We start from the raw sequence: 16,232 nt of genomic DNA on the forward strand, positions 1-16,232 counted from the left end.
GAGGAGACAAGGGGAGGGGGTTATTTCCCTTTGTTGTAAACTCAGAGCATCTGAGTCTTAGGGTCCCCCAGGGAAGGTTTTGGGGGACCAGAGTGAGGCAGGCACTGTAATTCCTGTCTGGTGGCACTGCTATAAGATCCAAGCTGGTAATTAAGCTTGGAGGTTCACGCAGGCACCCACTTTTGGACGCTAAGGTTCAGAACTGGGAATTATGCTTTATGACAGCTTCTTCACAACCTCTTTGGCCTAATCTCTTTCTTGTATAGTTTTTAACTAGTAATTACAGTATCTTATTGTTTTTAGTTGTTCCACCAAGTTTATGTAATGCATATTTTATCAAGGTCCTTGAACATTTCAAGGCATGATAGTTCACATTTTTATTTGTAAACTTCTAGTGTTATATATAAATGTACATTTTTAATGGTTAAGTATGAATTATTTATTATTTTTATTATTATTGGCCAGGATCCTGTTTTTAACCCCTTTATTAGATAGTCTGATGATTTTACCTCTGGGTTTTATCTTAGGTTTCTTCACAGTTCATTTGTAATTTGCACTATACATTATATTGGATACAAAGACACTGTTGTATTAGTAGTGTCTTTAAAGAGATGCCTGTCTAACTTTTGTGTTCCCGCTTCCCAGATAAGTATGCTCCTCCAAAGCCATCCTTACCATTTTTCCCCCACATACCTTTTCCTGTACAACATTCTGTTTTCAAGAGGAACACCCTTAGATAATCCACTAAGTAAAATACACCCTTAAATTCAAGCTCTAAAAGACATACAAGTGGTTTTAACTTATTATCAGGGGATATAGATAGTTTAGTGCAGCCTTTAAGCCTGTTCACCCCGGATACGCCGGGCTAACTGGATGTCTTTAGGCATAATGGTGACTTTCTTAGCGTGAATAGCGTACAGGTTGGTATCCTCAAAGAGCCCCATCAAGTAGGCTTCGCTCGTCTCCTGCAGGGCCATAACGGCCGAGCTCTGGAAGTCTATACTACGGGGGAAAATCGATCTTAGATACGCAACTTCAGCTACGTGAATAACGTAGCTGAAGTCTGAAGTCGAATATCTAAGATCGAATTACTCACCGTCCTCACCGCGCGGGATCGATGTCCGCGGCTCCCCCTGTCGATTCGGGAACTCCGTTGGGATTGGTGGAGTTCCGGAATCGATATAAGCGCGCTCGGGGATCGATATATCGCGTCTAGATGAGACGCGATATATCGATCCCCGAGCAATCGATTGTAACCCGCCGATACGGCGGGTAGTGTAGACGTGAAGTCCTGGGCGACTTCACGCACCAGGCGCTGGAAGGGCAGCTTACGAATGAGTAGCTCAGTGGATTTCTGGTAGCGGCGGATCTCTCGCAGGGCCACAGTGCCGGGGCGATAACGATGGGGCTTTTTCACTCCCCCAGTGGCAGGAGCGCTCTTCCGGGCAGCTTTAGTGGCCAGCTGCTTACGAGGGGCTTTACCACCAGTAGATTTACGGGCGGTTTGCTTGGTCCTGGCCATTTCAAATAGATGCCCGCTCTCTCAGGTTTAAATAGAAGATCGCTGTGCTCTGGCTAAAGTTATAGAAAAAAATCTTCGCTCTCATTGGCTTATGAAAAGCAGCCAAGCTCCATTGGCTAATTTAAAAATTTGTAGATCCCGCGCTTCGCTATGAAAAGAAATGCAATCCTTCCTCTCTGCTAGTCTATTCTAACTGTTTCCCGGGTCCATTCTCGCCACCATTATCTCGTTCCCTGAAATTTACGATTCTTGGACCACACCAGCGTCCCGTTTTCCTTTCTTACTGAAACCACTTCGCCATACAGAATCTTTCCCTTCCCTGCCTTCCAGGTTTCTTTATTTTTTTATTTATATATTTATTTTTAAATTGAACAATTAGTTAATCTGTATACCATTCCCGCTTCCTCTTAAAATTGAATAATCGTCACGAGCACCAATCTCAGGAGATAGGGGACTTAAACCACAAAATCTTTAATGGGCAGCGAATCTCTCTGTGCTGGTTCTAGTTAGTGTTTTAATTAGCAGGCTTTCAGAAGATGAAAGCAACTACCCCACACTTCTTACCTCTCATACTGAAAGGCACTTTTTTTTTTTTAATTAAGAATCTCTTTACTGTCTTTTCACACTGCCTTAAACCTCAGATTGCAAACCGGGGCAGTCTTAAATAATAATCTCTTGCAATATATAAGTAGTAAAAGGATAAGTTTTCTTTATCTGCATTTTCATCCTGACCTATCTTGTTTTACAAGAAATCACCTAGTTTAGCAGATGGCCTTCAGGAGCAGAAAAATAATACACAGCTAGGGAGACATAAATCTCTTTCCTTCTCTCCCCTTTCTTAATTCCTAAAACAAACAAAAAATCACACCTTTGCTCACTTTTCAATTAGATCAGACGACAGTACATAAAAACTGTTCAAGTCACCTGCTTACCTTTTACATACCTCACCCCAAACTACACACAACCATTGATCTCTTTTAAATATTATTTTTTCTTCAGATATATGGGAATAAAGGTCTTGAAAAGACTGCAGAAGGTTTTCTTTTGTTTTGGAAAGTCAGAGAGAGCATTCTGAATGAGTAGTTAAGGCATCCTCCAACTGCTATAGATTATTTATATCATTCTAATATTCTCTTTTAAGCAGAAATACAGGGGATTTGCACTGGCTAATCTTTGTAGAAGAATTTTCAGATTCACACATTGATTTCATCCCATTCCCAGTAGCCAGACAGAAATCACAAAGAATCTGACCCTTTTCCCTCACTCGGTTCTCACTCTTGACCCTTGGAGACCTAAGCCAACCTGCAAAGAATGGCCAAAAACATCCAACCCCATTATACAATTACACTGTGGCTATTCTCCTATAGGACAGAATTTATAGAAACAGAATGGTTGGCTCCCACATTCATACTTGTTTGGAAGCCGTATCTTTCAAACCTACATTTTAAAACATTACAACCCAAAATTATTTTTAATACTTCAATAATGCTGCTTTCTAGCTGGAGCAGAAATCTTTTTGATTAGTGTCTGCTGTCACTCAGCTTCCCAAAGAATGTTTTGAAAGGACCTACAGCCATCCCCAGGCATAAGATCATTTACTGCAGAAAGTATTTAGAAAATCTTCTTCTCAATAAAAGCTTTAATATTTCAATCCACCACATGAATGTATCTTGAATGTTTCAACTCTTCAAGGATCCATACTTTTCCAGCATATGTGATATGGAACTGGAAAAAAAATGCAACTGCTTTGATGCAACCTATTTTTAATAGATGAGGGGAGGGTAATTTTTTGCTTAGAATACAGGTAGGAATTACCAAATGTAGTTTCACTAAAAGTTATATATTTAGTCATTAAGAGATTTCCCCCCTCCCCCCGCCTGGAGTTAAAGGAGCTACTAAAATATCACTTCTTAGTATGTAGTTTCACTGAAAGTTATACATTTAGTAGTTTAGCGTTCCTTACTCCCCTGAGTTAAAGAAGGACCTATTAAATATCAGTTCTTACTATGAAAGCATGGAAGGTCTGATTCGTTTTTAATGGGTTGGAGGGATGGACAGCCACCTTTTCTGTAGGGAGTGTGATCCTAGCCTCTCAGCATAGATTACATACATAACGACTATCTTTCGGTTTAGTATGTTCATCATAGATGATAGTATTGTGGACTATAATCACCAAGAAAACTTTCAACACACTCCAAGTCCATTTGTAAATCAGATCCCTATCATAAGATAAGAACGGTAATTTATCTTATACGGGAACATGTACAAAGATGCAGTTTAAAAATTATTCCCAGTGCATAGTTATTGGTGTTGTGGAATTACAAAATATTTAAAGAGATTTAATGGAAGTGAAAGGTTTAGTTCAGGGAGCTCAAAGAATTTTGTCTTTCTTTCTTCACTTTGAAATCATTTTACAGAGGAAATTGATTCAAATCAAGGACTTTCTACCCTGATATATAGAAAATGCCTTAAAGAATAATATTAAATTGTAACTGTGGTTTTATGAACAACTATTATCTTTTATTTAACAAGGAAAAAATAGTTTCCGTCCCTAAATCTCTACAGTTCCAAGATTTGTTTATTGACTCTTCTTTAAATACACCTTTATTCAACTTGAAATTCTGCTGAAAAAAAATACCCTGATTACTCTTCACTCAGATCGGAAATTGGGTTAGTGTGAGGCAGATATTGAACAAAAAATACACTTTTTTTTTTATTGTGAAGAAAAAAAAAAACAGATCAAGCGGGAAGAAGACTCCGATCTGCCTTGCTGGGCGGGTTCCGTAACGCACCAATCACAGGATTGCTCCCGTATATAAATATCAGGCAACTGAACTAGTTCACCTCAAGTGGTTTGGTTTTGTTTTGCTAGTGTCAGAAAGAATAGTCACTATGTCCGAAACCGCGCCTGTTGCAGCTCCTGCTGTTTCTGCTCCTGACGCAAAAGCCGCCACTAAGAAACCGAAGAAGACGACAGCGGGCTCTGAAGCCCGCAACCCTTCTGGTCCCAGCGTGACCGAGCTGATCACCAAGGCGGTGTCCGCTTCCAAGGAGCGCAAAGGGGTCTCGCTGGCAGCTCTTAAGAAGGCTCTGGCCGCCGGAGGGTACGATGTGGAGAAAAGCAACAGCCGCATCAAAGTAGGACTCAAGAGCCTTGTAAGCAAGGGTACTTTGGTGCAGACCAAAGGCAGCGGTGCCTCTGGTTCTTTTAAACTCAGCAAGAAACCGGCTGACAGCAAAGGAAAAGGCACCGAAGAAGAAGGCAGCGACAAAGCCTAAGAAACCAGCTGCCAAGAAACCTAAAAAGGCTGCGATCGCGAAAAAAGGCCCGACAAAAGTCAAGAAGCCAGTGGCTGCCGCGCCGAAAAAAGCAGCCAAGAGCCCTAAAAGGGTTAAAGCGGCAAAGCCCAAGAAGGCAGCTAAGAGCCCGGCTAAGGCCAAAGCGGTGAAGCCCAAGGTTGCCAAGCCTAAGCCAACCAAACCCAAAGTAGCAAAGGCTAAGAAGGCAGCGACTAAGAAGAAGTAAAGATTCTCCTCCCCTCCCTCTTATTTTTTAGGTGAACTCAACGGCTCTTTTAAGAGCCACCCCATCCCCTTTCAAAAAAAGAGCTAGTTCACTGACTGGTAACCTCATGCTGCTTCCACAATGAGGGGTAAAAGACATGAACTCTGCTCAGGGTCAAAGAGAGGCGACTCCGGTCAAAAGTGTGTATGTGCGATTTCCTGTAGTAGCTCATTCTCCCTAATGCCCAGTAGAAAGATTATATTTCTTTTGGCTCTAATTTCCTCCTTTCGCCCCCCGCATTCATGGTTATTTTAGTTTCCTTTTGAGGGTAATATAATAAAAAACTACAAGAAGTAGCTTTCATGCAGTTAAAAGAATCAGACGTCCCCACACATTTTCAAAGGGATGAGTCAGAATATGTGTGCCCTGTCCTTGCAAAACTACGTTTGTTCACAGGGGCGAGTTAGAGGACTCGATGATTGTATATGGACAAGATCCTCTTCGCGTTTGCTGGTGAGAGGGAATGAAGCTGTTGGTTAATTTGAAAAGCCCGCTCTGTACAAGGATTTGCCAGACAACCCACAACATTATTCCTCTTGGAGAAAATCCGCCTTTCAGTGATGCTAAAACTGTTGAAGGAGAGTCTCGATACATGTTTTAGTTCAAATTTATTCCCCGGCCTTCCCGCCAAAGTCAAATTCATAGGCCTTTTGGAAATACCTTTTTTCACAGATCTATAACAAATAACCGCTAATGGGTACTGTATTTCCCATTTTATTTTATTGCATTGTCTCTGGAAACATCTAGTAATATGTTGCCGTCATTAGGAATTCCCGCTTCTTTACACCGAGCAGCCGAACTGGCCAAACAGTTACACACAAAGGAAATAGTGCCAATTTAATCACTTTTTCAAAAGTGAACTCACTCTCCGGGAGGTTTCTGTCTTCCACAAACATTCTACAAAATTAACGAACACGTATAGGAGGGATTCAGTGCCTTGTTTCTAGGAAAATAGCCTTGTGCATAATTGTTGAAAGTTTACTTTCAGATACCTATATTCCAGTTACTGTAACTCCAATTCAATCATTTATTCCCAAGAAGAAAAAATAGGGTTGTTTTAAAAGTGTGATTGAAACAGATAATCAAGCCCTTTTTTGATTTTGCAGGTGGCTCTGAAAAGAGCCTTTGGGTTCCTTTTGGACTGAAGATTTTTGTTTCTTCCCGATTACCTTCACTTGCTCTTGGCCTTGTGGCTCTCAGTTTTCTTGGGCAGCAGCACGGCCTGGATGTTGGGCAGGACACCCCCCTGAGCGATCGTTACTTTCCCCAGGAGTTTATTGAGCTCCTCATCATTACGGATAGCGAGCTGCAGGTGGCGGGGGATGATCCTGGTTTTCTTGTTGTCCCGAGCAGCGTTGCCGGCTAACTCGAGAATCTCAGCGGTCAGATACTCCAGCACCGCGGCCATATAGACCGGAGCTCCAGCTCCCACCCGTTCAGCATAATTACCTTTGCGGAGCAGCCGATGCACTCGACCCACTGGGAACTGCAGCCCAGCCCGAGAGGAGCGAGACTTTGCCTTGGCTCTCGCTTTACCTCCCTGCTTGCCGCGGCCTGACATTGTCAGTCACAAGAAAAAAACTGCTATAAGAATCAGCAAAACTCAGAAAAAAATGAGTTTCGCGCTGCCTTTATATATTTTCTATTTGGAGTTTTCAAACATTGTGATAGGCTGAAAAGTACTAATGGTTTGAACAGCCAATGGTGATAGAGATGTAACTCTGACCAATGAGAAGGTTAATGGGACAATTGTTCCGCGGCTATTGTCTCGGAACCAATAGAAAGACAGGAAATTGAAACTTTTTGTGTCCATAAGTTTTGTATAAATAGAGCTATCTTCAGTTTCTTTCGGCATTGCAATTTTTTTTAAACAGTGTGTGAGGGAACACAGAACAAAAATGCCTGAACCAGCAAAATCTGCTCCTGCTCCAAAGAAGGGCTCTAAAAAAGCTGTGACTAAGACGCAGAAGAAGGGCGATAAGAAGCGCAGAAAGACTAGGAAGGAGAGTTATTCTATTTACGTGTACAAAGTGCTGAAACAAGTTCACCCGGACACCGGTATTTCCTCTAAGGCCATGGGGATCATGAACTCCTTTGTGAACGACATCTTCGAGCGCATCGCTGGTGAAGCGTCTCGCCTGGCGCATTATAACAAGCGTTCAACCATCACTTCCCGAGAGATCCAGACCGCTGTGCGCCTGCTTCTGCCGGGGGAGCTGGCCAAACATGCTGTGTCTGAGGGCACCAAGGCCGTCACCAAGTACACCAGCTCCAAGTAAGTCGTCTGCTGTAAGAGTACCAACACTTATAACCCAAAGGCTCTTTTAAGAGCCATCCACTTCCTCATCCAAAGAGCTCTGATATCATTAACTGCTACTGTTTGTGTTCTTCAAACTCCAACAAATTGTATTTTTTTTAAAAGTGCTTTAGTCTCCGGCGACTTGTTAAAGCATGTTTTTAATTGCGTATGTCCCCTATATCGAGGAGGGGACTGCTTTTGCTTTAGTAAATGTACCATTGCGTCAATTTAAACTACTTTGGGGTTTCAAATTTTAATGAAAAACGGTGTTCCTCGTCCTTCTCGTTTCTTCCCCTCCCAAACAAGAGTACGCTGAGGTGTATCCTCCCACCTCCGAATATAAAATATGGCTAAACGGTTTGTCCAGTAAATAAAATATTTGAAATATTACCAGATGACACGATTCAGTACTCTATTTTTCTGAAGAATAATCCTAGAGGTTCACCTAAAAAGTTTTGGCTCCATGAATATCATTTTTATCTGCCTGAAAGATAGTTGGTTTGCCTCATTGTTTCTATCATTTTTTAAGTTCCTGTAGCTAAAACTCAAATGTTTCCCCCTCCCTCTCTAGTTTATCTGAATAATCTTGCTATTTCGGACTGTTAATATAAGAACATAAGTATAAAAATTAACAGATGTTCAAAGTTATGGGGATGTTACAGCTCCTTTCATCGTGAAGGTGGTGGCTTTTAAAAGAGACTTGTGTGGTTTGGAAGTTGCAGATGGCTGAGCTGAGCAGCCTGTAACCCTGTCATCACTGATACCCCGGCGTAACTGGATGTCCTTGGGCAGGATGTTGACTATCTTAGGCGTGAATAGCACACAGGTTAAAGTTAAGTATCAGAGGGGTAGCCGTGTTAGTCTTAGGTTAAAGTTAGTATCTTCAGAAAGCCCTGCCTAGTAGGCTTTGCTGGCCTCCTATCGGCTCATAGCGGCCGAGCTCTGGAAACACAGATTGGAAATGGTCGCAAAAAACTGTCTGGTTCCCTGAAATTCAGGATCCTAGAACCATCCCACTACCGCGTTTTTCTGCCGGCTCTTCTTCCCCCTCCCCTCCCGCCCCGACACTCAGGCTACAAAACCTCCTGCCCTTTTCTGCCACCTCGGTGCATATTTATTTCTTCCTTAGATCAGAGGCTCCATCTCTCGCTATTTTTCTTTCAAAACGACCAGTTCATTAATCAATGTCATCCCTGCTCTCTTTCTCTTAGTGTTGAACAACTATCGTGCACACAAATCCCCGGAGATAAGGAAGGGGAGAGGATAATAGAAATAGTTAACCCACAGAATGGGTTGAAACTTCTCAATCCTCGTTATAGTTTTGTTTTAATTTGTGATTATTTAGAGGGTGGCACAACTACCCTTCAATAATTATTTAAGCTTCCTTCTTATCATTCGTACAGCCCACCTCAAACTAACTCATTGCCAGGTTACTTTTAGCCGGATAGAGAATGAAGGTTTCCACGTGATCAATATGTTTAAAAGCAAAATAGAAAATGCATTGACTACCCCCACCCCGAGCCCCTTATTACATGATGGTGTTTCAAAATCCAATAGAAAACCCTGCAAAAGCTAATTTTATACTCAGTGAGTATTCAAAGCGCCACCTACAGAAGTCTATGTAGTTCTAAGAATTTTCAAAGCGGAAATACAACGGAGGATTATCATTAACCAATCCATTAGCAGCGCGGGCTTTTCAAACTAACGAACGGGTAAATCCCGCTTTCAATAGCCAAACAGAAAAGATATTTTGGTCCCTAAATCACCCAGTTCCTTCCCTGTTCCCTCATTTTCTATCATCATCTTCACCTCTTGGAGACCAGAGCTGATGTGCGTGCGACTCCAGGAACAGCCAAAAAAAAAAAAAAAAAAAAAAGAAAAAGAAGAAAAGCTCTTCTAGCAGGACTGGAAAGAGTTCTTCTTTCGTTCCCCAGGAGATTCCGCCCCCTGTGGACTGCTGCTGGAGGAAATTGGCTAAACAGAGCTGCTCCAAAGGCCGCCTCAATTAACAGGTGGTTTTAAGAAGAGTTCCACCCAATCCTCGAAAAGGGTTTTAATATATTTTTTTAAAATATATTCTTGAATATGTAGCAAATGAAATAAAATAAATAACTAAACTGTGGTCAAGCTTGGCTTTCCTGAGCCCTCTCACATTCATGACTTGTTTTTCAAGTATCCCCACCTCAATATATGCCATGGAGCTATAGAACATAAACACAGCATTTTTCTACAATGTTTCTTACTGGTCAACATACTAATTTACTGTGCTACTAAATAACATGGTTTAATAGTAAGTGTACTTTTCTTTGGTGGGACAATATGTATTTACAATTTAGCATGTAGATAAAAGTCTAGAACATTCTTCTTTGTGAAGCATAGATGACTGAGAAGACCTTTAGATTTAAAATTTGGTCATTCTTGAGGAAAGAGAAAGAACCTTTATTTGATGAATCAGATAGACTGCAGCTCAGAGCATAGACCACATCCATGGGCAGTCACAGTCTTTGGCTTTGTACTACACTTACAGTTTTGCAGCGCTGGCAGTTTTACAGCTGTGGTCGTACAGCTGTGTATGGCCAGACGCTGCAGTGTGTTCCACACTGACAGCGACCAGCGCTGCGCAAGGTGTCCACACTTGCACCAGTTGCAGCGCTGTTGTGAAGTGGTGCATTTGTGGACAGCTATCCCACAGAGCACCTCGTCCCAATTGTGCTGCTGGGGGTTGTGGGAAGGGGACGGAAGGCGTGCGGGTTATTCCGCTTCCTGTTCCAATGACCCGTGGTGCATCGCTCCCTTTCCTCAGCACCCGTTTGGTGCCATTTGTGATTCTGCCGCGTGATTTCAGTAAGAAATGGGCCCGATGAGCTGCTTAGGATGTTGCTCGATGAATGTTGCCAGCACATCCCGATATGGCAGCTGATCTATTCCTTATGCTCCAAAGTGACAGTGAGAGCTTCAGATGATGAAATAGATGCGGTTGACGCGGGCTGACACTAAATTGCTGTCGCAGTAATGGACGTGGCTCTGCAGCGTGGAACGCGCCTTTGGGCTCGGAAACAAGTACTGAGTGGGGGATCACATTCGTCCTGCAAGTCTGGGATGACGAGCAGTGGCTGAGAACTTTAGGATGCGAAGAAGCACTTTCATAGGACTGGTGCTGAGTCGCCCCACCCTGCAGCGCAAGGACACGAGATGAGAGTTGCCCTGTCAGTGGAGAAGCAGGTGGCTATTGCAGTCTGGAAGCTGGCAACTCCAGACAGCTACGATGCGTCCGCAACCAGTTTGGAGTGGGAAAGTCGACCGTTGGAATAGTGGTGATGCAAGTTTGCAGGGCCATAATCGCATCCTGTTCAGATGAACGTGACTCTGGGGAATGTGCAGGCATTGTGGATGGCTTGCCCAAATGGGTTTCCCTACTGTGGGGGGCAATAGATGGGACGCATATTCTATTCTGGCACCCCCAACTGGCATCGAGTACATTAATCCGAAGGGTATTTCTTCTATGGTTCTCCAGGTGGGCTTGTGGATCACGTGGGGCGTTTCACTGACATTTACACGGAGATGGCTTGGAAAGGTGCATGAGGCATGCATCTTTCGAACAGTGGCATGTTCAGGAAAGCTGCAGGCAGGGACTTTTTTCCCCAGACCGGAAGATCACACGTATCGTGGGGACGTCGAAATGCCCATTGTGATCCCTTGGAGACCTCCGCTTACTCGTTAATGCCTTGGCTCATGATACACCGGCTATACAGGAAGCGTTGACATGAGCAAGGACCGGTTCAACTACAGGCTGAGCCGGTGCAGAATGACTTGGAGTGTGCTTTTGGACGTTTGAAGGAGATGAGAAGTCTTACGGGAAGCTACACGTGGTGGAAAGCACGAGCATCCCAGCGATTATAACCGCATGCTGTATCCTCCATAATATTTGTGTAAGTGAAGGGTGAAACCTTCCGTGACGATGGGCCTCCGAGGTTTCAACGCCTGGAGCTGAATTACACAGCCAGAGAGCAGGCTATAGAGAGGCCTAGCACAGTGCTTCAAGGATTAGGATGCCTTAAAGGAGCACTTGAGGCTGGAAGCCAACAGTAATGTTGGGGGTGCCTGCTCCACATGCAGTTTAGTGCAGTGCCCACAGCAGTTACTTGCAGTGGTTGCAATGATTTGTAGTTTCCTATTATTTCACTTGGTGGTCAGTATATTACACTTCTTATAATAATAAAACATATTTTAAAAGACAAGAAATCCTTATTAAAAATACAGTACATAAAACAGGAAAGGGGGGTACGGTGAGGAGCATTACACTCATAGGTTTGAATATGTTCTTCCTTGAGGCTATGCACTGCCTACTGCACTTGAGGATTAAATGCTGCATGGTGATGGGGGTTGATGCATAGGGGTAAGGGTCGTAGTTAATCAGAGGGTGTGAGGTGAATGTGTTGGGTGTTTGGGGGCAGGTGATGGTGGTAGAACCAGGATGCTGGAAATGGGTTTAGATATGAGGAAACAGTGGGGCACAATGTGTTGAGTTATGGGATGGGCTAGCAGCTCACGGTAGTGTCTGCCTGCATATCTACCATGACTGCATGAGGTACAATCTGATGTGCGCGTTCCATGAGGCTTAGCAGCCGATCTGTGTTCTCTTTTGCTGCCTGATCTTCTTAATGCTACTGTTTTCCGCAAATGCTGTAACTTTTTTCTGTTCTGCGGAAATACATATTCATGACTGCTTTTCACAAGCTGTTCCCTTCTTGATTTCCTTGGCTTATTTTCTTAAGTTCTTAGCCTTCAAAATGTCTGTTGCTCCAATGGACTCAAGGACAACTTAAAAAAAAACAGAGATAAAATGTTAATACAGAGGAAGCTTTGTTGTTTAAGAGTATATTATAGGCATCATTCACAGACAGTGATGAACATACCCACACTCTGGACACTGCAGCAGATCGAAATACACCGTTGGTGAGTTTAAAGCCATTTGGATCACTGGGGAAAAGGTGGGTCTGATTGGTTCTGCTAACAGGGATAATAACACATGGCAGCAGACCTGGGAAAGGAAGTTGGGGAACGATTGACATGGAATCCATGGGTTTTCTGTGAAAGCAAAGATCAGTGCTGGGAAATACCTGTTAGCCATGGGGTTTATGCAAAGATCAGGTACAGGGAAATCAAGAGAAAGGCATCTTGCACACGCGGCTCACAAGGGGCAGGGTGGGTTTCAGGATGCCTTTCTCTTTCCCTGTTAGCCATGGGGTTTATGCAAAGATCAGGTGCAGGAGAATAGCACTTAGTACCCTGTCATTTCAACAGAATTGAACCTTCCAGATATCTCGCTGCTCCTAGGGTCACCTGCGAGCGAGCGGAGACCCTTACAAGCTATGTGGATTCCCCCTGGTCCCTACGCAGCTTCCCTGTGTGTAGCCAATGATCCCCCACCTCTCACGGCACAACATGGCGCGGACGTGTTAGCCTGGGTGGACAAGGAACACAGTTCGCTCTCCCATAAACTTGTGAAGCGCATTGCACACGCTCTGGCTGAAACTTTTGAAGAGATTACAGAGGCAGATTAACCACGATTGATAGATCAAATCAAGTGGGCATTCCACATCTAGGCATAGCCCCCTGCTCCCAAACATTTGCATCTTGTATAAAAAGCTTCTTACCTGACAGATCCTGCTTGCCTCCGTATACCTCAACTAGTAGGCGACCCCCAGTCAACTGGCTTTGCTTTTCCTGGTGAAAACAGTCCTGGCTGCATGTCCTGGCAGGAACATCACACCTCTGTGTCCCACTATCAAGTTTGTCTATCCTGGTCTCCAGGCTGTAGAACTGTCCGATCATGATCCTAAAGATTGGATGGGTTACATCCCAGGTAAATCGACTATCCCGATGCCTTGCCTACCTGCTATAAACTGGCAGCAGTACCGCTGGGGGCAGCACCAGAGCGCGATCGGTTTCCGATCCACGGGCTTTAGCTTGTAGGTTCCACTCCTACAGTTTTTTAACTTTTCAACGGCCTAGAATAACCCTACACTGAACGTATCTACGGCAATAGCCCATTCTTGCATGACTGTGATATCTGGTCGTAGATATCATATTCTGCGGCTGGATCGCAGCTGGGCACTGAACTGTCTCCTCCCCCACACACCTGATTAGATCCTGCATAGCTCGGCAGTTGTGACCCTGCTGGGGAACGTGTTGGGGGTGTGGAGGCATTCGTTGCTGATTGATGAATGATTATTGATTTGCACTCACGCCTCGCTGAGAGCAGAACAGGAAGAGGATTTTAAAATTCCTGCGGGGCATTAAAGGACAGATTCACCTGGAGCCAGGGCAGTGGAGGCTAAAGCAAGTTGACCAGAGAGGCTGAAAAGGAATGCTGGGATAAGTCCTAATACCCTGGAGGCCAATAAAAACGCTGGTGAGTGTCCACACCTGATGACCAGCGCTGCATCACCAGCGCTGGTCTCGCTACACCGGAAGCAGACCCAGGTGTACAGCCAGCACTGCAAACAGGGAGTTGCAGCGCTGGCTGAGCTTTTAAGTGTAGACACCTGCTAAGTTGCAGCGCTGTAACCCCCTCACCAGCGCTGCAACTTGCAAGTGTAGCCAAGCCCTTTCACTTGAAACATTCAGTGTAAGTAACAGCATAACTCATCACACTCAAACAAAACCTTTAGTACCTGTAAAGATATTTCAGGATCACCAACCAAGCCCATGGGTGACTTTATGAACCTAGCTAATCAGACTGCCACTACTTGCTGTAGCAGATAACCACAGCTAATTCCAAGGTCAGAACCAAGAAACAGGTTTATTTCAGCAGATGTGCAGAATGCCACACCCCAGTGATGAATTGGGGGTGAGTAGCCAATGCATTCACTACATCTACACATATACAAAATGCTGTAGAGAAACAAAGGCAAATATTTAAGTCGCAGCACACTCTTTTTATACCCCAAATGACACTTTTTTATCAATTCCTCCCCCCAATTTGTTGTATTAGAATAATAATATTTATGACCATCTACAAAACATCTTCAAGGGACTTACTAGCTCCATAGTACGTGTAAAAAGAAATGACAATGTGAATGGAGGAAGTCTGGAGAAGTCAGCTTTAGGAAGTGCGGGGCCCAATTCGAACAGTTTCGATGGGGCCCCTGCAGGGATGACTTAAAAAAAACTAAAAAAAACACACATGTTAAAAAACACATGGGGTTTGTACTCACCGGGTGATGGTTTGAGTCTTTGGCAGCACATTGGAGTCGAGTCCATCACTTGCTCCAGGTCTTCGGCAGCACTGAAGGACCCGCTGTCAAAGAACCAGAGCAAGTGAAGGACCCGCCACCAAAGTGCCGCCGAAGACCAGGAGCGAGCGAAGAACCCGCTGCCGAATTGCCACTGAAGACCCGAAGCTCCGCCAGATGAATAAAAATTACAAAGGCACCTCTAGCCAGGGAAGCGAATCTCACTGGGCGCGGGGCCCTCTCAGGCATGGGACCCGATTCAGGGGAATTGGTGGAATAGGCCTAAAGCCGGCCCTGGTGTAGTCCTTGGGAGATGGCCTGAATGGAGACTGGAAAATAGCCAGTTAGTCATTTTCATCCTCTTTTTGTCTCACTACCTGCTGCTGTCTGAATGATGCTGATGCTCGATTTAGAGGAAAAGAAGTGGGATGTTGGGTCTTCTCATTTTGTCCACTCTTCCATCCGCTCTATTTAGAGTCCCCAAGACTTGATTTTTAAAAAATAATTTCTTATTGTTTTATACTGAGTCATGTTATTAAGTCCTTCCTAACTATAAAGACAATGAAATTCTACATTTTTTGTACAAAACCAATTGCTTTTGTGAGTTGCTGAAAATAAAAGCCCCTTTCAAAGTGAATTTTATTCTATTTTCCATATTCCGTTATGGTATTTTCATTTCTGGAGTGTCTTCCGATAAAAGTGATTTCCATCTGTGGCTTTTTGTTTGTTTCAAAATGTTCATTTGATTTTTGTAGGATCTGCAGTATGCAGCAAAATCTGAACAATCAGATTTCCTGATCTATCATCTTTTTCCTACCTAGTCCCTAATGATACCTTTGCTGTCATTTTCCAAAGTGGACACATGAAGGACATATTTCATTCAAAGATAGAACCTGGGTCATCTTAGAGTGCTGGTTGCTACCTATCTTATCTATATTTGTTTAATAAGTATTATATTTATTTATTTGGTGATATAAAGTAATATTCCCTTTGCAGTACACGCAATACTGCGGGTGTTGATTTGAATAAGTGCAGAAATTATCACTCAGAAAATTAGACTCCTTACCTACTTCAAAATAAGGAACTAATTCCTCAAACTGATAGCCAGGAATAACTATTTTATGTTAAGAAATGGTCAACTTCTGAACTGTTTATATAAACATTGGGAACAATACTTGGAAATTGATGCTATATACACTCACTTCGCACGCAAAATCAGTACAATTCCATTTTAATTTAAGTCTGCAGATCTTTAGAAATTATAGGTAAAAATAATCAGAAGGTGTCATAAAGCATAAGTCCCAATTCTGAACCTTACTGTCCAAAATGTGGGTGCCTGCATGAAACCTCCAAGCTTAATTACCAGCTTAGATCTGATAGCGCTGCCACCAGCCAGGAATTCCAGTGCCTGACTCACTCTGGTCTCCCCAAAACCTTCCTTGGGGGGACCCCAAGACTCAGACGCCCTGAGTCTCACAACAAAGGGAAATAACCCCCTCCCCTTGTCTCCTCATTGCTTTCTCCCAGGCTTCCCCTCCCTGGAGGGCCCTGGACGATCACCCTATTTCAATTCCTTGAAATGCAAAACAGAGAGATCCAGTTTCTTTC

The 16,232-nt window shown here is 43.6% G+C and overlaps 4 protein-coding genes and 1 pseudogene across 4 annotated transcripts in view; 2 read left to right on the forward strand and 3 right to left on the reverse strand.

Moving 5' to 3' along the window:
- The window catches only part of LOC116834992 (histone H2A type 2-C), a 299,566-nt gene that overhangs the window by 264,986 nt on the left and 18,348 nt on the right, over positions 1–16,232 (reverse strand). The gene's annotated exons all lie outside the window — the stretch shown is intronic.
- On the reverse strand, positions 792–1,873 carry LOC116834997 (histone H3-like). The gene is made up of 2 exons (XM_032797452.2): positions 1,284–1,873; positions 792–1,002 (listed from the first exon to the last, which is right to left on the reverse strand). Exons 1-2 carry the CDS (start codon positions 1,520–1,522, stop codon positions 837–839), a joined length of 405 nt encoding a protein of 134 aa, XP_032653343.1. The 5' UTR covers positions 1,523–1,873; the 3' UTR covers positions 792–836.
- On the forward strand, positions 4,400–5,048 carry LOC116835005 (histone H1.10-like; annotated as a pseudogene).
- Positions 6,199–6,667, reverse strand: LOC116834993 (histone H2A type 2-C). Its single transcript, XM_032797449.2, has one exon. The coding sequence runs from the start codon at positions 6,646–6,648 to the stop codon at positions 6,259–6,261; it is 390 nt and encodes a 129-aa protein (XP_032653340.1). The 5' UTR covers positions 6,649–6,667; the 3' UTR covers positions 6,199–6,258.
- LOC116834999 (histone H2B 8) lies at positions 6,986–7,565 on the forward strand. The gene has a single exon (XM_032797455.2). It carries the CDS (start codon positions 6,986–6,988, stop codon positions 7,364–7,366), a length of 381 nt encoding a protein of 126 aa, XP_032653346.1. The 3' UTR covers positions 7,367–7,565.

This window comes from Chelonoidis abingdonii, chromosome 1, assembly GCF_003597395.2.
Source record: "Chelonoidis abingdonii isolate Lonesome George chromosome 1, CheloAbing_2.0, whole genome shotgun sequence".
NCBI lineage: Eukaryota > Metazoa > Chordata > Testudines > Testudinidae > Chelonoidis > Chelonoidis abingdonii.